Below are 20,511 nucleotides of genomic sequence, written 5' to 3'. Positions count from 1 at the left end.
GGGAAGATCCCCTGGAGAAAGGAATGGCAACCTACTCCAGTATTCTTGCCTGGAGAATTCCATGGGCAGAGGCTATAGTCCAAGGAGTCGCAGAGAGTCGAACACAACTAATCAAGTCAAACACGACTGAGCAACAAACACCTTCACTTTCTAGTGGTTAGGACTTGGCACTTTTACTGCGGGGACAAGCCCTGGTTGGAGAACTAAGATCCTGCAAGAGGCAAGATGCAGCCAAGAAAAAAAAAAAATTCACATTGTTAATTTGCAGGCATTTAAATTTTTACTTCTCTAGTCCTAACTATAGGCACATGTCACTATTTCTGCCCACAGAGGCCAGGAGACACCTCCATGGGGAGGAAAGCAGACTCAATAGGAAGATGATTTCCTTCCCAGCCATGTAAAATCCTCAAGTATTTCACGTTCTTAGTGGTCAGGGAGCATCTGCCATTGCCATGTCACATCTGTCTCCTCGAGTCTGTGACCCCGAGACTTAGTGTGCGGTAGACAGAATGACCCAACAGGAGAGCAGGGCCCTGCCTGCCAAACCCCACGCAGGGTCCTTCCTCTCAGGCAGCTGCACTAACACAGGCAGAGGCGTGGGGACCATCTGTGGGCCATGACACCCTGGCCCTGCCCTTCCCCAGGGCCTAGGTAAGCCCTGTCAGGGGCAGGCGCCCTCCTTCTGTTGTCTGGGACCCCCAGGCCTGCGGGCTCTGGCTGGCCTCCTTCTGGCCTTTAGCCTAGCACAGGTGATGAGGTCCTCACTCTGGCCCCATGAGGACCCATCCCAGAATCAGCCCCAACCCCAGTACGACGCCCTCACCTGAAGCCACAGACCAGACATGGGGAGCCCAGTCATTCCCTACTCTTCACCCAGCAAGCAAGCAGGAGCCCCTCCTGGGTACAGGGAACCGCTAGATGAGATGGACGCTGGCCCTCGGGGAGCCCACGGTCTGGGAAGGAAGAAACTATAAAGTGTGACTGGGAGTGCAGGACGAAAACAGCAGGGGAGGCTTGGTGGCTCCCAGGCCAAGTGCCTGACTCTACAAGGGAGGGGAGTTTGGAGACGGCCCCTGGGATAAGGGTGGCATCTGGCCTGGGTTTTGAACCCAGAGAAGAATTGGCCAGGCAGACAAGCTTGGGGCCTCAGGACAGTAGAGGGTGATGGCAGCACAGGTGAGCGGGTATCCCCGCAACACCAAGTGCAAGGTGAAGAAGGAGGGGACGAGGTGGCGCGGAAGGCAGGAGCCAGCTCCCAGGGCTTTGTTCTAAACCTGGGGGTGTCATATTCAGGCTTGCAGTTCATAAAGATGACAATCGGACCAGGAGTGGGAAAGCCAGGTATCAGAGTGTTCTCTGGACCAGCCTCTTCAGCTTAGAGGCCTGTCAGCAACCCCCTAGCAGCCCCCAGCCCAGAGCCCCATTCTCCAGCCTCCAGGCTGAATCCATCTGTTCCTCCTTCACCTGGGTTTATACCTTTGCTGAGGCTGCAGCAGCCTTTTGCTCTTCATCTTCCCCTATTTAGTTTCAAACTGTAGTCTTCTTCCTCTGATGAGGGCGAGACCCAGCCCACAGGGAGACCTGCTGAGATGTTTAATGTCACCCTGCAAACCCCGCCCCCACTGAACTGGCGAGCAGGTGCCCCCATTCTACAGATGAAGGGATTGAGGCAAGGGAATTCTAAGTCACCAGTAGATCTGGGATTCGAACTGAGGCCCTCATGCTCTTTCTATCACCCATTTGCTGACCCAGGGAAGAACAAAACTGTCCTTTCTACTCCTGCACAAAGTTTGTAAGGAAGGGGGAAGTAAAATCTCAGGGTTGACAGTGTAGAAGTATGCAAGAAAAGGGGACGCAGACCTTGTGTGTATGTGTGTGTGTGCATGTATATTATAAACGCTTGTAAACTGGCCACAGAATCCGCCCAAGAAATGATATAACCCCTGCCCCCACGAGACAAGCCCTCTCCCCCATACCCAGAAGGGGCTGTGTCCACTGGAGTGAGGGCTGGAGGACGCTCAGAGAGGCTGGGAGAAGAGCACACGAGGCCATGGGGAGTTTCAGCACAAAGCCCAGGATGAGATGGCAGGGCTGTCACATCATCCTTCTGTGCCCATTCTGAGTCCCCGCGACAATCAGGTGAAAGCCCAGCAGGGAAAGCAGCTGCAGCCCTGTCTTTGGACAACATGAAGCCTAGTGCTGCGTAACAACCAGGCCCCACCTGCACCCAGGCTGGAGGGCGAACACCAGCAGGACTGAGTGGAGAGGAGGACAGTGGGCTGAGCCCCAGGTGTCAGGAAGGAAGGAGGATGTTTTGAGCAGACTAGACCTAGACATAAGCTTGGTCAAACTCCGGGAGATGGTGAGGCACAGGGAAGCTTGGTATCCTGCAGTTCATGGGGTCTCAAAGAGTCGGACATGACTTGGTGACTGAACAAGACCTAGTGGGATCCTGGGGAGGCAGCCTTCTGAGTCGAGTCACTTCTCAACCCCAGTGAGCAGGACTGAGGTCTGCCTTTCATGAAGAAGTCCTTTCACTTGTCCCCCAGGAGCCAAGGAGCTCTGGGGGACCATTGGTGCTAGTAGGGGCACTGGCTGCACTCACTGGACCGGTGGGCTGCAGGCCCCATCAGAGGGGACCGGTCTGTTCTTCTTTAGAGACAGCAGGGGCCCTGCCTCCCTGCCACAAGTGTGGGAGACAACACCCAGCCCCAAAGGAGCGTTGCCCCCATGTCTCACCAAATGAGACAGAGACCTGGCATTCTACCTTCTCTCTCCTCTCACTAAGCCTGCTGGAGCCACCAGCACATTAGAACTCTATCCTCTTTTCATAGTAAATGAAAACAGATGGACAAATTTTGTGCAGGTTGATTTTCACAAGCCCCATGTGTAGCTGCTGGGCTTCTCACTCCAGCCCCCTCTCCAGCTAAAAGGATCTCTGCAATTGAGTGGCACAGACCTGGCATGTAGGAGAACCCAGCAGAGTTAATGCAATAGTCTAGCCATGTGCCTTTCCCCCTCCCTCCCTGAGAAGGTGGGCATTTGTGGGTGGCGGGCCCACCCTTTTCTGGGAGAACAGAACAGCGTGACTAGAAGAACAGAGAGAGAGAGAATCACACATCCCGAGTCCTGGGTGGGGTCACCCTCCTGAGTGGAGCAGGGTGCCATCCACAGCCATCCCTGCTCCATGTTTACCCCCACTACCCGCTGCCCCAACAGTTCCAGATCCAGCTTGCAGAATGAATGCATCTGATCTCTGAGGTGTGTGGAGGTGGATGAGATTCTGTCCTGAATTCTGAAGAGGGTGGTTCTTATCCTGAACGAGTGAATTGCTAATGGTGGGGTCACAAAAATCCTAGTATTTGGGGTAAGCCATTCCCAGCACATCTACCAAGATCTGCCAGATCTGCCAAGTAGAGCCTGTGTCCCATACCCTGGGGACATACCCCTGATTGGGAGAAGGTGACCCCAGGAAGTTTTAGTCTTCTGAGAGAACCCGTGGCCCCTCCGTGCCCTGGACAGCTCCAGCCTGCCCCTCACTCTCATGCTCCTGCCCCCAGTGTCAGGCCCACAGCCCCACCCTGCCAAGGCTGTCATTCCTGCCCTGCTGCCCCTCTCTCCAAGGTCATGTCGTGACCCCAATTGTCCAGCAGCTCCCCAGATACTCCGTGGGGCTGAGGGGAATGGGATGCTCAGAGCCCACGAGCCAGCTTAGGACAGGGACAGAATGGTCATCTAGGGAGACACAGCTCCCCACTGGTGATCAGGGCCACCCTTCAAGGGTAATGCCTCCCAGGGGGTTCTTGCTCAGAGGGAAGAGGCCAATGGAGCACAGAGGTCCTGTCCCAAGACAGTCTGATGGTCAGGGACAGAGGGTGACCGCTGGCCTCCCTCTGCCCCCACGGCTGCCTGGGCCACCCAGGAGCGCCGGTGTGGACTATGAACCTGCTGTGCAAGGGAGCTGCAGGAGGCCTCACTGACAGGGGCCTCGCCTCCTCCAGATCTTGAACTCCACCACCCGAAATAGTCTCCATGACATCCCCACGTGCTCCTCTGTGGCCAGGGGGAATGGTTGTTCAGCTCACAGTGTCTGGCATCTGGCCCCAGGGACCTCCAGCCACTCCCCACAGATCCTTTGCTCAGTGGCTGACTCCCCTCCACAGGTGGCCCCCATGGCAGGGGAGTGCAGGATGTGGGGGAACAGAGCCCTAGCTGAGCATCACAGGAGCAGCAGTCCTTGGACAACACCTGCCATGGTCGACATCCCCCTGTGCCCCCCTGGGCAACCCTTGGCTCCTCGGCCATGAGGCAGCACCGTGTCCCCAGGACCCTTTCCTTGGCTCAGACTCTGGGCGAGACAAGCATCTCCCCACAAGTTTAACCACACAGGTCCCACCAGACCCATCACTTGGGGCTGTGGGCTCCACTGGCCTCCCATCTGCCCAAAACCCCTCCACACAGGGTGACTCCATGGTCCTCAGAGTCACGTGTCACATGCATTTCAGTGCATGTGTGTGCATGCGTGTGTGTGCATGTGTACATCCTAAAGTCCCACCTCAGCTCCTCTCTGATTTTGTGCTGAGAGTTTGCAGGCAGACAGGAGAGCTGGCCAGATAGGGGGAGGCAGCGGGGGCTGGGAGCCTCAGGAGAAGGGGAGTGGCCCTACTTTGGCCTCATGAGCCCTGCCCTGGCTGGGGCCCAGTGTGACCTCCCCAGAGCATGAAGGGCGGTGTTGGGGGTGGAGGGGGGCAGAGAGTGGAGGTAGGAATGAAAGCAGAGTAGAGTAAGAGGTTGACCAGTTGGCTCCTGAGGCCTGGGGTGTTCAGAATGTCTGTGGTTTCAAGTGATTCTATAATAAACCATTTTTATACTTAACAAAGTCACCCAAGCATGGAAATCCATCCTGACAGCTGAAGACTAGGTGTGTTAAGACACTTAAACACTCACACAAACTGTGTGTGTCTATGGGCTTGAGAAGGAGCTCTGCTCAGATGCTCTGTCTAGCCTACACCTTCCCACTCAGGTTTCTGGGCCTGCCCAGGACTTGTGGCAGAATAGATGCTTCAGGCCCTTGGTTGGATGAGCCATTTTGGAGGGGGACCAGCATGGTACCCTGGGAGGAGGGGCCTGGATACAGACTCACAGCTTCACCTGTTCCCCCCTGGGTCATGTTTGTGTTGCAAAGGCCCTGAGAGGCCAGTGCCTAACCAGAGAGAATGTTGTGCTCATGGTGGCATTTCAGTTTCTGTCATGTAGAGCAGAGTCATCGGGAAGGCATTTTCCAGCCTCTGTCACAGAAATGCTCCACAGGACTCTAGACCTCATCCAGTCCAGTCTTCTTGTTTTGCAGAAGAGGAGCCTGAGGGCCAGAGAGACCAAGGCTGCCCAGCTGTGGGTGGCAGAGCTGGGGCACCCAGGTCCCCTTATGCCCAGCTCACACAGGAGTTGGCCTCTCTGGGCCAGCCTGCTTGCTTGCCTGACACCTCCACACCCCCAAGGCCAGCCACGGGGCACCTAAGGGGCCAGTCACAAGAGTCTGGGCCCCTGGCCTCCTCAGGGTGGGGTGAGGGACAGGGAGAATGCAGCGGTCATTTCCCAGTCACGTGGCTGAACGCAGCCCCAGGCAGGACCAGGCTCAGTGTGGGAACCAGGACAGGTCAGAGCAGCCAAGACCGGGTGCCAAGCCGATCCACCTCTGATAACCCTGCCTCCTGACTCTTAACATTCTGGGTGTTTCTCCTCCTGGTCACTTCTCAATTGGTGTTATTTTTGCTTCATCTTATCTGTTTCCTTCCAGGTCCAGCTTTAGGGCGCGGCTGCCAAGCCTTAGGAGCCTTTGCAATGGTTTTGTATTTCTGTAGACACCAGATATAAACATATTTATATATTTGTGTCCCTCCCCCGCTCCCCCCAGTTCACAAGCCCGATGCACACTCTACACGCAGGCCACTCTGACCTCTGACCCCGTGTTCCATGTGGCAGGAGGGCCCCGCCCCGGGCCAGGTCCTAGGTCATGGCTGCTGGCTGTCTGTGGCGGAAGTCCTTGGTTGTTCCCTTCCCCTCCTCCCGGCTCTAACCATTCTGTCCGTCTATCTCGTCTCGTCCTCAGTTTCAAAGCAATGTCATGAAGGGCTTCCTTTCCATGCCTAAAAGGAAACAATATGCTTTTGGGGAAAGAGGAGGGGTTGGAGTCGGGATTCCAGGGTGGCTTGGGGCCCTCAGTCTTTGGAGTGATCAAGGGGTCGGCTGTGATCACAGCCGGTCGGGAGCCTCAGTCACTCTGGAGACTCTCCCATCTGAGGCAGACCAGGCCCCCGGGGCCCCGGACCTGCTGGCCGTGATTGGCAGAGACGCCGGGGCCAGCAGCAGAGCCGAACCGTATTGTTTCCCTTTGAGGCCAGTCCTAGTCCTCGTCCCCATCCACAGTTCATGCTTTTTGATTTGCATCTTTTTTTTTGCATGGACATGCCGAGTAGTGATAAGCAGGGTTTTCTGTTCTTCTGGGCGTCTCTGGTCAGACTCTTCTCTTTCAGATCCCGTGTCAGGTCGCTAGGTTCAGGTGTGTCATTGGCCGTGTCCCTTGAGTCCTAAAATGAAGGGCTGTGAGCGAGGTGTGCAGGGAGACCCAGCCCTGTGAGGAGGCGGCGCCATGGCCGCGGGCCGGCAGGTAAGGACACCCTGGTCTCTGTGCCTAGGTCGGTGCAAGACGGCAGCCAATGCGGCCGGGAGAAGCTGGAACTGGTCCTGTCCAACCTGCAGGCCGACGTCCTGGAGCTGCTGCTGGAGTTTGTGTACACGGGCTCCCTGGTCATCGACTCAGCCAACGCCAAGACCCTGCTGGAGGCAGCCAGCAAGTTCCAGTTCCACACCTTCTGCAAAGTCTGCGTGTCCTTTCTTGGTGAGCCGCGGGGAGCAGCACCAATGAATAAAACATTCAAGGACTGAGTGGGGAGGGCCGTGCCAGGTCGTCTGGGGCTGCAGCTGGATTTCCCAGCAGATTTAAGATGATCATTCATATAACTGTGGGCAGAGGCCTTTGCTCACCGGTGGACAGAGGGGTTCTCTGCCTTGCTCCCCCGGGGGCCAGAGATGCCACACTGGGCCCCCAGGCAGTCTTGTGAGAACAAATGGGCTAAGAGGCCTGTGTGAATGGTCTGTTCATGGGAGCCCCAGGCCCTGGCTTCACAGCCTTGTTGTCTAAACACTAAACCAAGTTGCTTCCATCAAGGGCTCAACCCAGAGAACGTGCTCACTTTACACTTTGGAGCTGCCCAGTTTGGGTGAGAGCAGGGAGCGAGAAGGGCAGAGATGGGAGTCTCCAGAAGCGGCCTGGGGGTGGAGTGAGAGAGATGGGGGTGGGGGCAGGTCAGGGGATGGCCAGGGGCCTAAGATGTGACTTTGGGGCAATGGACCATCTAGAAGAGTCAGGAACTATGACTCCAGAGTTAAGTCCACAAAGGTGAAGGGCCCCCTAGGACCCAGCCATGTCTAGATTAGAATCACCATTAGTTGGATCTCAGGAACCCTGGCCAGACTGACCCCAGGTCTGGAGGTCAGGTTGGGTGAGGCTGAGTCCCTGTGGGAGATGGTGGGTGGGCTTATGAGGGGTGTTCCTGCTGTCATGACACTGAAGTAGAAGTCTGTGACCCCCAACTTGTCTGTCACAGTTACGGAAGACACCCTAAGCCTCAGTGTGATCCCTGCCCCCAGCCCAGGCCTCCTTTGTGCCCCGGCAGTGAGGAAGCTCTAAGCCTGCTGCTGACACCCCATACCTCAGTCTCAGTCCTTCTGCCGAGGGAGGCCTCAGGGAAGTCAGTCTGAGACAGGGCAGAGGAAAACCCAGAAAATGGGTGTGAAGTTCCAGGGACACAGGAAATGTGCTCATGGGGACTCTGGATGCTGAAGGCAGGTCACAAGGACATGGGCTCAGACAGGGGTCCAGAGAGACAGGCGATGAGAACGGGCAGGGACCCCTCCCCTGCAGTCAGCGGTGCTGTCCTGTGTTCTTGCCCCCAGAGAAGCAGCTGACAGCCAGCAACTGCCTGGGGGTGCTGGCCATGGCCGAGGCCATGCAGTGCAGTGAGCTCTACCACATGGCCAAGGCCTTCGCGCTGCAGATCTTCCCCGAGGTGGCGGCCCAGGAAGAGATCCTCAGCATCTCCAAGGATGACTTCATCGCCTACATCTCCAATGACAGCCTCAACACCAAGGCCGAGGAGCTAGTGTATGAGACCGTCATCAAGTGGATCAAGAAGGACCCTGTGTCCCGTGCGCAGGTAGGGCCCACCCCACCTGCCCCAGCTTGCGCCCCTCTCCCTCTTGGTGAGGGAGGGTATCTGGAGCAGGGAGTTGGGGCCGCCTATTCTAACCAGCAGTGGGAGCATGTGAGAGCCGGTGGGCTTGCAGAGGGAGGCCAGACCAGCTCACACGGTGCAGAGGGGTGAAGGGGGATGAGAGAAGAGAAATCAGGCACTAGAGGATTCTCGAGGGCTGGCATTGCACCTGCAGGAGACCCAAGCCAACCAAGAGTCTGCAGGGTCGAGCGGGCATCACCAGGGCCCTGCGGAGAGAAGGGTGTGCCTGAGTCAGGTGCCTTGGGCTCCCTCAAATGCAGCAGGAGGAGCCCCACCCCGGCTCTGGCAGTTGAGAGGGGAGGGAGCACCTGGACTGAATGGAAACCAGGCTGGAGACGGGAAACCACCGCTTGCCTGTCAGGAGGGAAGGCAAATCCTTGGAAGGGACAGCTAGAGAAATGAGAGCCAGAGTCCAGAGCAGAGGGGTAGAGCAGGATCCCCAGGAGAGTCCCTTAGACACAGAAGGTCAAGCACAGCCCCGGGGATCTCCAGCTGACTAGGGAATTCCTTCATGGGGGTTTTAAACAGAGAAACCACAGGAACAAACATTCCTGGGAAGACCAGCAGGCTGCAGGGATGGGAATGAATTTGGGATCCCTGCTTTGAGTGGGACTGCCTGGGTTCTAAAGTGCTAGGAGCCCCCCCACAGTTAGTGCAGACACACAGGTGGCTCTTAGGAGAGCTCAGAGTCCACCCAGAAAGCACAGATGGGAAAATGGGGCAGGGAGACAGGAGCCCAGCAAGAGCTGAGGCAGCTGAGTGACAGATGACAGGGCCACCTTGTTGCACATGGAGCAAGAAGAGGCACAAGGGAAGGAGGGTTGGGGCGGGGACTGGACCCACAGCATCAAGTGAACACAGGACGCAGAGATGGCTCTCCACGCCGGCCCCAGTCACTGGGCCAGGAGAAGGTGGTCCTCTGATCCACCAGGCGGAGATGGAGCAAGATTCATTTTCAGAGGAAGGAAGACAAGTTAGGCAACTGCAATAGTGACCACCACCATCTACCACAATCCCCAGATCTGCCTCCAGCCCAGACCTCTGCCTTTGATTGTCTACAGGACCCCTTCAGCCAGTGTCTCCCAAGCCCCTCTCATTCACAAACCCCCAGACTTACCCATCTTCTTGGGTTCCTTATTACAGTTCTGCCCACTAACCACGGCAGAAACCGGGTCCTCCCACGCCTTCTCTTGTAGCACAGCTACACAGTGCTGCCATGGCTGCCTCCTCTTACAAGGGCCAAGTTCTCTCTCCTCATTCCAGGCCCTCTGATCTCATCAGGATGACCACAGTCATCTCCTGAGAGGGTTCCCTGCCTTCAGTCTCCTCCTTCCAAATCCATTCCCATCCCTGAAGCCTGCTGGTCTTCCTAGTAATTATGTTCGGTCCTGTGGTTTCTCTGTTTAAAACCCCCATGAGGGAATTCCCTAGTGATCCAGCGGTTGGGATTCCACGTTTCTACCGCAAGAGATGCAGGGCCATCCCTCGTCTGAGAACTAAGATCCCACATGCCAAGCTGCCAAGCAATGTGGCCCAAATAAAAATTTTTAATAAAATTTTTTAAAATTTAAAAAATTTAACTTCTCATGAGTGCCCTCATCCGCTCTGCAGGAAGCACTACACAGCCCTTAGCAAACCAAGCCTGAGGTCAGCAGAGGCCAGAACCCAGCTGACCTCTCCAGTCTCGTTTCTCCCTGTCTACTACTCAACCCCTCAATGGAAGCCTTCTGCATCCAACAAGAATAAACTCCATGTGTGTGCTGAGTCACTTCACTCGTGTCCGACTCTGCTAGACACAAATGGACTGTAGCCCGTCAGGCTCCTCTGCCCATGGGATTTTCTGGGCAAGAATACTAGAGTGGGTTGCCATGCCCGCCTCCAGGGGATCTTCCCAACCCAGGGATCGAACTCACATGTCCTGCATTGCAGGTGGATTCTTTACTGCTGAGGCACCAGGGGAGTCCCAATAAGCTCCATCAGTTCAGTTCAGTTCAGTCGCTCAGTCATGTCCGACTCTTTGCGACCCCATGAATCGCAGCATGCCAGGCCTCCCTGTCCATCACCAACTCCCAGTGTTTACTCAAACTCATGCCCATTGAGTTGGTGATGCCATCCAGCCATCTCATCCTCTGTCGTCCCTTTCTCCTCCTGCCCCCAATCCCTCCCAGCATCAGGGTCTTTTCCAATGAGTCAACACTTCGCATGAGGTGGCCAAAGTATTGGAGTTTCAGCTTCAACATCAGTCCTTCCGGTGAACACCCAGGACTGATCTCCTTTAGGATGGACTGGTTGGATCTCCTTGCAGTCCAAGGGACTCTCAAGACTCTTCTCCAACACCATAGTTCAAAATCATCAATTTTTCGGCACTCAGTTTTCTTCAAAGTCCAACTCTCACATCCATACATGACCACTGGAAAAACCATAGCCTTGACTAGACAGACCTTTGTTGGCAAAGTAATGTCTCTGCTTTTTAATACGCTACCTATGTTGTTGGTCATAACTTTCCTTCCAAGAAGTAAGCATCTTTTAATTTCATGACTGCAATCACCATCAGCAGTGATTTTGGAACTCCCAAAAATAAAGTCTGACTCTGCTTCCACTGTTTCCCCATCTATTTCCCATGAAGTGATGGGACCAGATGCCATGATCTTGGTTTTCTGAATGTGGAGCTTTAAGCCAACTTTTTCACTCTCCTCTTTCACTTTCATCAAGAGTCTTTTTAGTTCCTCTTCACTTTCTGCCATAAGGGTGGTGTCATCTGCATATCTGAGGTTATTGATATTTCTCCCGGAAATCTTGATTCTAGCTTCTGCTTCTTCCAGCCCAGCGTTTCTCATGATGTACTCTGCATAGAAGTTAAATAAGCAAGGTGACAATATACAGCCTTGGCGTACTCCTTTTCCTATTTGGAACCAGTCTGTTGTTCCATGGCCAGTCCTAACTGTTGCTTCCTGACCTGCATATAGGTTTCTCAAGAGGCAGGTCAGGTGGTCTGGTATGCCCATCTCTTTCAGAATTTTCCAGGTTATTGTGATCCACACAGTCAAAGGCTTTGGCATAGTCAATAAAGCAGAAATAGATGTTTTCCTGGAACTCTCTTGCTTTTTCAATGATTCAGTGGATGTTGGCAATTTGATCTCTGGTTCCTCTGCCTTTTCTAAAACCAACTTGAACGTCTGGAAGTTCATGGTTCACGTATTGCTTAAGCCTGGCTTGGAGAATTTTGAGCATTACTTTACTAACGTAGGTCCTTACTGAGATAGGTCCCTCCAAATGCACCACCACGCTCTCTCAGACTCCAGTGCCTCTGTGTGTGCTTTGAATGGCCTCCTTTTCCTTCACCTTAGGCCTGGAGAAGTCAGCAATCCTCCCACAGCAGGCTCAGACATCATCCACTCTGGGGAGCCTCCTTTCCCACATCCCCACCACCCCTCACTAGACTCTTCTTTGGGAAGAGTCCTTTGATGTGGTCGATCCTCTCCCTGCCATGAAACTGTGTACATCTGGAGGCCAGAGACTGGGTCATACTTGGCCTTTGCACCTCCGAAAACAAACTCAGTGAATGGCATAGAGTCATCACCAGTACTTGTTTGTTGAAACTACAGTGATGAGCAAAGAGTTTGCCAGACAAGAGGGGGATTCAAATCAGTCATTGAAAAGTCTTCAGTTCAGGGGTGGTGTCCAGTGGGGTGCCACTCCAGGGGGTTGCTGGTGAGGGGGAGAGGCACAGGTTGGAATGGTCATGACTTGCAAGCTTAATGATCACCATCGGTTCTCCTGGGCCCTCCCCCCCATTCCTGAGTTCCTGCCCCCATGCACACCTTTTTGAGGATCAGAATCCTCACTCAGTCCCCTGCAGCCTGGTATGAAACAGAGGCCCACGACCTAGGTGAAGGAGGAGGCAGGAAGGAGGTACTCAAGAGACCCCCAGGGTCAGCCCCAACACAGAGACCTCCCCCTGGGTTCCCTTCTCGCCTCCAGCTGCTGGGAGCTCCCACCATCTCTATCTCAGTATTGGCACTCCCAAGCCAAATGCAGACGAGAAGTATCCCTGCACTCAGCCCCACATCCCTCCTTTCTCCCTTCTCAATACGGCTCACGTGAGGTGGTGCGACCTTATGATCTAAGAAGATCCCGTGTCTCCTTGACCCCGCAGTATGCGGCGGAGCTGCTGGCGGTGGTCCGCCTCCCGTTCATCCACCCCAGCTACCTGCTCAACGTGGTGGACAATGAGGAGCTGATCAAGTCATCGGAAGCGTGTCGGGACCTGGTCAACGAGGCCAAACGCTACCACATGCTGCCCCACGCCCGCCAGGAGATGCAGACGCCCCGAACGCGGCCCCGCCTCTCTGCAGGTATGGCGGGACCCGCCCCAGCCCCCCCAAGGCAGGTGCCCTGTCGTCAGCCCGACTCTGGGTGGATCCCCCCAGGAGGAACAGACACAGACACTGACACCGCGTCAGGCTGTCCCAAGGGTGCCCCTCCGTGTCCCTGCAGGTGTGGCCGAGGTCATCGTTTTGGTGGGGGGCCGTCAGATGGTGGGGATGACCCAGCGCTCGCTGGTGGCTGTCACCTGCTGGAACCCACAGAACAACAAGTGGTACCCGCTGGCCTCACTGCCTTTCTATGACCGCGAGTTCTTCAGTGTAGTGAGTGCCGGGGACAACATCTACCTCTCAGGTGAGGCCCCCTCAGGGCTGGGCTGGGCACAGGGCACAGACTTCCCCGGGGTTCCTCTCCCCACACCATGGCTAAGGAAGACACAAGGCCCAGAAGTGTCTACTTTGCACGTGAAGCCTCCTCCCGCCCCCGGGGCTGGGCCTCCCAGCCGTGGGCCTTTCCTCACTCCCTGCCCACTCTCCGGACCTCCCTCCCATACTGCCCACAGGTGGGATGGAATCAGGGGTGACGCTGGCCGATGTCTGGTGCTACATGTCCCTGCTCGATAACTGGAACCTCGTCTCCAGGATGACAGTCCCCCGCTGTCGGCACAACAGCCTTGTATACGACGGGAAGATTTACACCCTCGGGGGACTCGGTGTGGCAGGCAACGTGGACCACGTGGAGAGGTAATGAGGCCACGGTCATGACAGGGGCACCCTCTGATGTCCCCCAAGAGTTAGAAAGCACATCACTTCTCCTCCTCAACCCCCACACAATTAAGACCCATTGGAAGCTGGACATTTAAAGGCCATAGTCCAGGCTCTTCCTGCCCAGCAGAGGGAGAGGAATCAGGATGGTGGGGTGGAAGCAGGAAGAGTGATTAACTGCCCCGTCACTGAGACGGGACACTCTTGTCCCAATCAGGGGGTCAGACAAGCTGGAGGCATGAGATCCAGTGGTGAAAAAGCTCAGGGTGGGCCTGCTGCTGTCCTGACCAGGCAGTTAGGGATCTTACTAGGACTGGAAGCAGCAGCCCAAAGATATGCTGGGATGTCGGTGCTAAGCAAGGGGCTTCCAAGGTGGCTCAGTGGGTAAAGAATCCGCCTGCAGTGCAGGAGACACAGGCAGATGCGAGTTCAGTCTCCAGATCAGGAAGATCCCCTGGAGGAGGGCATGGCAAGCCACTCCAGTGTTCTTGCCTGGAGAAGGCTATGGACAGAGGAGCCTGGTGGGCTACCGTCCATAGGATCACAAACAGTCAGACATGACTGAGCATGCATGCAGGACTAAGCTAGAACCATCATCCAAACGTGATTGCCATGTCCCTACCAAGTGGACGTGACACCCCAGGGACACTCCCTTCCTCCCTCCATCCCATACATCCTGGGAAATCTGCTTGTAGTAATAACACAGGAAAGGGTCATTGCACACAGGCCTGGCCAATTCTCTAGAACTCTCTATGGAAGTCGTGTGTATAAAGCCTGCCCTCTGCTGGAAGTCCTGGGCTGGCTTCCTCATGACAGTCCTCAAATCTGGCCTCACTTAGAACAAGGATCTGGTACAGGCAGGAGGGCCAGTGGCTGGAGGGGGGCACTTTTCCGGGTAGAAACACTCTTTGCCTTTGAGCAACAGACACCTTGGAGAGAAGCTGCAGGAAGAGCTCCAACAGCTTTGTGAGTCAGCAGCAGTCAGAGGTACAGACCTGCTTTCCCAGGATCTAGTGACCCAGAGAGTGGCAAGTTAGCCTGAGCTGGCCTCCAGTTTCAACCCAGGGGGGGTCACAGCTAAGATTACTGGAGTCCTTTTCCCATGTTCTTCCCACACCCTAGGGGCTTCTAAAACGGCTCAGCAGGTAAAGGATCTGTCTGCAATGCAAGAGCCTCAGGAGACTTGGGTTTGATCCCTTAGTCAGGAAGATCCCCTGGAGGAGAACATGGCAACCCACTCCAATATTCTTGTTTGGAGAATCCCATGGACAGAGGAGCCTAAGGGCTACAGTCCAAAGGGTTGCAAAGAGCTGGACACGACTGAGCACACTCACAGGATCCCACAGCCTAGCCCACCATCCTGGCCTACAACATCGACTCCCACGGAAAGCACATCTTCCCCCCTGTGACAGCTTATTGCTTGTGGAGTCACACAAACCCCTCAATTTGTCTTTTTCCCTCGGTGGCTAATTGGACATTTGACAAATGTTACGGCAGAGACAGATTCAGAGTGACACAGGCTCTGGATGTTCACTGTGGGCTTTTAACTCCCCCAAGTGGAGCCCAGAGATGGCTCAGTAACATTTAATTGTCATATTGATTTGGAGATAATGGGGAATCCCTGTGTGATTATGAAGATATTAATACTGCTGTTGAACCTGGGTCAGCCCTGGTGCTGACAGCCTTCGGTGGGACCCACTGCACGCCCATCAAGCCCCAAGCTTTCTGGAAGCACCAGCTTCCAGTCATTTGTCATCCACTATAAACACATGAAAAGGAGACATTTTCTATGTAGGAGTAAACTGAGCTAGATCTGTCATCCTGTCTTGCTTTTGTCAGCTATTTTTAATCTCCTAAGATGCAGATTACTCATTTTGCAAACTTATACTTGTTGATAAATACGGGGATTTGTTCAAGGATCAAATGCACCAAGAGGGGGGACAGGCTCCACTCCCATTGGGCCCAGGAGCAGTGCTCTAATGCTCAGGAGCAGCCGATACCAGACTGCCTTGGTGGCTGGCTCAGCCTTTGTTCTTCTATGAAACATCAGCTGGGGCACAGAAGGAGCAAGACCCCCTGGGACTCCCAGAGATTGAGGAGCAGTCCAGGGCACGGTGCCCTGAGCCCTTCCCCAGCCCAGTGGTATCTGTCAACTGTCCTTGTAGGGACAGGAGGCAGACCTAAAGACCCCTGGGTGGAGGGTGCATGGAGGGATGCCCCTGGCTCCCCAGGGAACAGAGCTAAATCTCCTTTGGTCAATCTCTGTGCCACACAGCGGCGATGATGAAAACTTCTGGGTGACAGGAGGGTCAGGGGAATGGGGACAGACACGAGGACGCTTTGTTCCCCAGGAAGCACTAATGGTACAAATCACTCTTATATCGATAATGAATAAGATGTATGGCGCATGATAATTACATTACATTACAGCATTACAGGACTCGAGCAAGATTATATAATTATAGATTAAAACAACAGTGTCATAGACAAACCTGTATTATATCATTATATAAATAACCGGGTCTAATACTTTATGGCCGTATATTGTGGTAGCTGTGGTTACTGGATAAATGATAGCCGAGCGCCTCACTCTGTGGGGTCATTTGCATGTCATTAGCATATCCTTCCCAAGCAGGAAGCTGACAGATTGAGCTGATGGAGGGCTGGTGGCTTGGCAATCAGCCACTTGGAATAACAAGACCATTGCATTTGGCGGAAGGTGCCATCGTACCGAAAACCTGAAGACTAACAGCCACATCACTTTCCACTGTCTCCCAGCTCCTTGTGCAGGAGCCCTTTGGATCTCTGCCACATTGACTTAAAAAACAGATATCCAAACTTCTGACACTGTCCCAAAAGGCATATCTCCTATTTATTCCATCTCCTATTAGCCACATATCGTTTGTTTGGGGCCTCATTGAATCAGCTCTTGCTGCCCTTCAAGGTGCTGGAGCCTCTTCTCAAATCCCAAAGTCTGTGCCAGCTGGATGTCTCCACAGCCAGGGGCGCCTGCGAGGAAAGACCGTCTTACTGGGTCCCCAAGCTGTGACTGTGCGATGACTCATGCCCCCAGGAGGCTCACAAGGAAAAGTGTACCTCCCTGGAAAGGTGTGCCGGGGGAATCCCATGTGGTGGTGCAGCAAGCCCATGATGGAGGTCCCGCCTTGGGTCCAGAGCCCTCGAAAGCGCAGTGAACAGCATGGTGAGCTGTGAATGAAAGATCCAGAGAGAATGCTTGTGAGAGCAGCCCTCAGGGAACAACGGATAGACACAGCTGCCCCAGGAAGAAAGACCTCACCGATCCCAGTTCAGTGGCCAGTCTGCTCAACACCAAGTCTACTCTTGCCATCAGCTGCTACCTATTCTCATGATTTCCCCCGTCCTGCCTGGAACTCACATTGCATCACGTCTCCATCCTCTGAATTTGCCACTTTGTCCTGCACCAGACATCCTGCAGATGTGTTCAGTCCAACCCTTTACCATCTCCACACCTGCCCCCTAGAGCTGATTGCATGAGAAAATCCCATGATCTTGGAGTCTAGCTCCACTATGTATTGAAATCTTCCAATCTCTACTGGATCGTCACGGTACAGGGCATCTTTTCGAGTTTCCCTTGTCAACCACTTCTCCCACTCTCGAGAGTGTGTGTCTTCCACCTTCATTTCTCTCCTCAAGGCTCTGACCCTGCAGACTCCTTCAATACTTTACTCCTGCTTCACAGAGAAACTGGAGCCATCAATCAAGAACTCTATCCTCTTCCTGCCATCACTCTTGCACCTACCTTTACACTCATGCCATCCTTGCCTTCCTCTCTCATGCCTAAATGGCCACCACTTTCCTTTCCACTCTGGATCCAATCTGTATCCAGGTACCAGGAGCCCGTGATCATCAGCTCTCCCCTTTCTCTCATATATAAGTCATCTTTCATTATCCACTTGGCTCCTTATTATCATGTAAACACAATTAAACCTTCCCCTCCAAAAGTAAAACAAAACCCGTGCTGTGCTGGAGCTGGTTCATACTGGTTCATGGGAGCCCATGCTTAAATCTTCTGCATGTCAATATTATCTGCTACAAATATTATTAAAAATTAAGTCATATAGGGAATTCCCTGGTGGTTCAGTTGTTAGGACTCCATGCTTTCACTGCTGAGGGCATAGGTTCAATCCCTGGTCAGGGAACTAAGATCCTGCAAACCCACGAGTCATGTGGCAAATAAATAAAGTTTTAAAATAAAACTTGTCTTATAAACTTAGAATTAATTTAAAAACAAAGGCAATTCATACTCAAAACTCATCACTATCTAATTTTTTACTCCATTTTACCACTGCCTGCACTCTATGTGTCCACTGCATCTGAACATGAAGGAGATTCTGCATCCTGGGGTGCTACTGGGTCGCTCTTCCCAGCCTCACAGTCAGTGATGTCCTATTGGTAGCCTGAAATCAGTCATGAATTTACATCACAGAAATCAGCAAAGGCTACACACCAGGACTTTCTTCCCTGGAGAACTAGCTTTTTATAATTTATCAGCATATCATGGACAATACCTCTTAGCAGTCCCTTCTAAGTCCCACATTCTTGGCCCATCTTCCCAATGAAGTTTCACCCAAGAGATGTCTCCACCAGCCATTTCCACTGCTTGGCTTCCCGCTCCCTCCTCCACACACAAATAACCCTGCACTTCCTGTTTCACATAATGTGCCCTTGACACACCACCGGTGACCTGCTGGAGACTTCCTGATCTCCCATCACCTCCTCCATGCTGCAGCTTTGTCTCCTGTCACACCACCATTCCTCTCAGACCCCTCTCAGACCCCCTCTATAGGCCGGCATCTCCCCAGTGTCCTCAGCCCATCTTCACCCCATATTCCCTATGAACCTCCTTGCCTTCAGTTTCCATCTACATGCTGATGATCCCAAAGCTGAATATTTAATCAAGACCAAAATACCAATTGTCCCTACACATCCCCAAATTGTTACCCACAGATACTTTAAACTCCTCAGGAATAAAAGCCAAACTCATCCTCCTTCCCAAACTTTCCCAACTTTGGCTCCTTGTCCCATGAGTAGTAGGCATCCTAGGCAACTCCCCAAACTAAGACAGTGATTCATGCTGCACCGTCTCAGTTCTCCTCTCCTTCTGTTCCCACCTCCTTCTTTGGGCCAGGCCACTATTTCCCCAGTTTTCAGTCCATAGGTGGGTATATTTCAGTCTGTGGGAGATGCCCAGTGCAGGACTGGGGAAGAAAAGAGTGGGGCTGAGAGGGCCTGGAAGCTGGGGAGCCCAGTGTGAGTAAATGAAGGAAGACAAAAGTCTGCACAGAGGTTTTGACAGACAGACAAGAGCTCCCTGAGGTTTAGGAGGAAGGCAGAGAGGGCTGGGTTGGGCAAATTCCTGGGTGGTCTTGAGTGACTCATCCCAAGTGCCCCTAACTATGTGATCTCCAGTTACACCCAGGGCAGAAAGAAGGCGGTGGGGCTCCCCCATGTCTGCTGCCTTGGTTGGGGCCCCTGCCCTGCATGAGGCCCATCTCTGATTCTGGGCACCTATTCTCCTCTCTCAACAGGTACGACACCATCACCAACCAATGGGAGGCGGTAGCCCCTCTGCCCAAGGCAGTGCACTCAGCAGCAGCCACTGTGTGTGGTGGGAAGATCTATGTGTTTGGGGGCGTGAATGAGGCAGGCCGAGCTGCAGGCGTCCTCCAATCTTATGTCCCACAGACCAACACGTGGAGTTTCATCGAGTCCCCGATGATTGGTGAGACCCAGTTGTCTCCTCGGCCCAGGACCAGGACAGCAGCCCCACCCCGTTAATTTATTCAGTCGCAATATCCCAAGCCCAGATGGCCAGCTTAGCCCAAGGGTTCTGCAGACCCAAGTCTGGGCTGGGGGGCAAAAGGGGAATGTGGGGAGGTGAACCCCCAGCCTAGGTGCAGCTGCAGCTCCCACTACCCAAAGGGCCAGTTGGCCTGTGCCAGCTGCCTCCTGGCCCCAGCCCAGTCCTCAGGCTACCCAGCAATGCTGGAGGTCTCTGCAGGCCCAGCAGAGGACCCTGACCTGCCCCTTGCCCTGCTCTCCCGGCAGACAACAAGTACGCTCCGGCCGTCACCCTCAACGGCTTCGTTTTCATCCTGGGTGGGGCTTATGCCAGAGCCACCACCATCTACGACCCAGACAAAGGGAACATCAAGGCCGGCCCCAACATGAATCACTCTCGCCAGTTCTGCAGGTGAGGGGACAGGAAGGAAGGAAGTCAGGGGGAGGGAATGCAGGAGGGGCTGGTGCAGATGATGGACCACCATCCTGTGACCCAGGCGGTGCCCAGGTCAGAGCAGCACCGCGGGTGTGGGTGTTCATGCGGAGCAGAGCGGGAAGCGCCCCAGGGAAGCCCCTGGCCCAGAAGCCCAACCTCCGGGCTCCTGCAGACCGCCCCTCCTCAAAGCTGAACAGGAAAGGCTTCCAACAGCCCTGGGTCCTTAAGGCCTCACCTTCTCTCAGCGAGAGGAGAGGGTGGTATTTTGAGGTTTGCCCTCCCCCAGGCCTGCCTGCTGGGTCACAGACGAGAGGTAGTGCCCAGCCCAAGCTATGGATACCCTACATGGGATGACGGCGGTTTATGCCCTGATGACGTGTATGATCCTGGTGGATCTTCGGAGCTGGACCCAGTGAGGCACAAGGCATGGCTTCTCCAGAGCCCCGAAGCTGCCTGGGCAGAAACACACCCAGACCAAACCACCCCGCAGGAAGAGAGAGGCAGAGGTCAGGGTGTGGCCTAGTTCCTCGGATGCTCTGGTCCCAAACTTAAGCATTCTGGGCAGTGAGGTACACACTGTACTCTTCCAGCCCCATCCTTTCCCAGACTAAGAGGAATAAGGAAACTAAAGGGGTCCCAGAGACTCCATTTGCAGCCTTTCCATACAAAGCCTTCCTGAAGACTCCTAGAGGTGACCCCTGGTCCTCAGTGGGGGAACAGCATTTCTGAGTGCCCGCTGTTTGTGTGGCATGGCCAGGAAAGTGACAATCCACCACTAACATGTTACGTGACCTCAGGGAAATAACGT

General features: G+C 54.2%; 1 protein-coding gene across 7 annotated transcripts in view; it reads left to right on the top strand.

Moving 5' to 3' along the window:
- The window catches only part of KLHL29 (kelch like family member 29), a 326,642-nt gene that overhangs the window by 302,509 nt on the left and 3,622 nt on the right, over positions 1–20,511 (top strand). For all 7 annotated transcript variants that reach the window (XM_043469264.1, XM_043469265.1, XM_043469262.1 and 4 more), the window contains 7 exons: positions 6,696–6,898; positions 8,017–8,276; positions 12,511–12,709; positions 12,852–13,034; positions 13,243–13,423; positions 19,015–19,208; positions 19,535–19,679. In XM_043469264.1, the coding sequence (XP_043325199.1) occupies positions 6,696–6,898; positions 8,017–8,276; positions 12,511–12,709; positions 12,852–13,034; positions 13,243–13,423; positions 19,015–19,208; positions 19,535–19,679 (1,365 nt within the window). The remainder of the gene's footprint in view (positions 1–6,695; positions 6,899–8,016; positions 8,277–12,510; positions 12,710–12,851; positions 13,035–13,242; positions 13,424–19,014; positions 19,209–19,534; positions 19,680–20,511) is intronic.

This window comes from Cervus canadensis, chromosome 5 (genome assembly GCF_019320065.1).
Source record: "Cervus canadensis isolate Bull #8, Minnesota chromosome 5, ASM1932006v1, whole genome shotgun sequence".
In the NCBI taxonomy this organism is placed as follows: Eukaryota; Metazoa; Chordata; class Mammalia; order Artiodactyla; family Cervidae; genus Cervus; species Cervus canadensis.
This window is presented reverse-complemented; position numbering and strand designations above follow the sequence as displayed.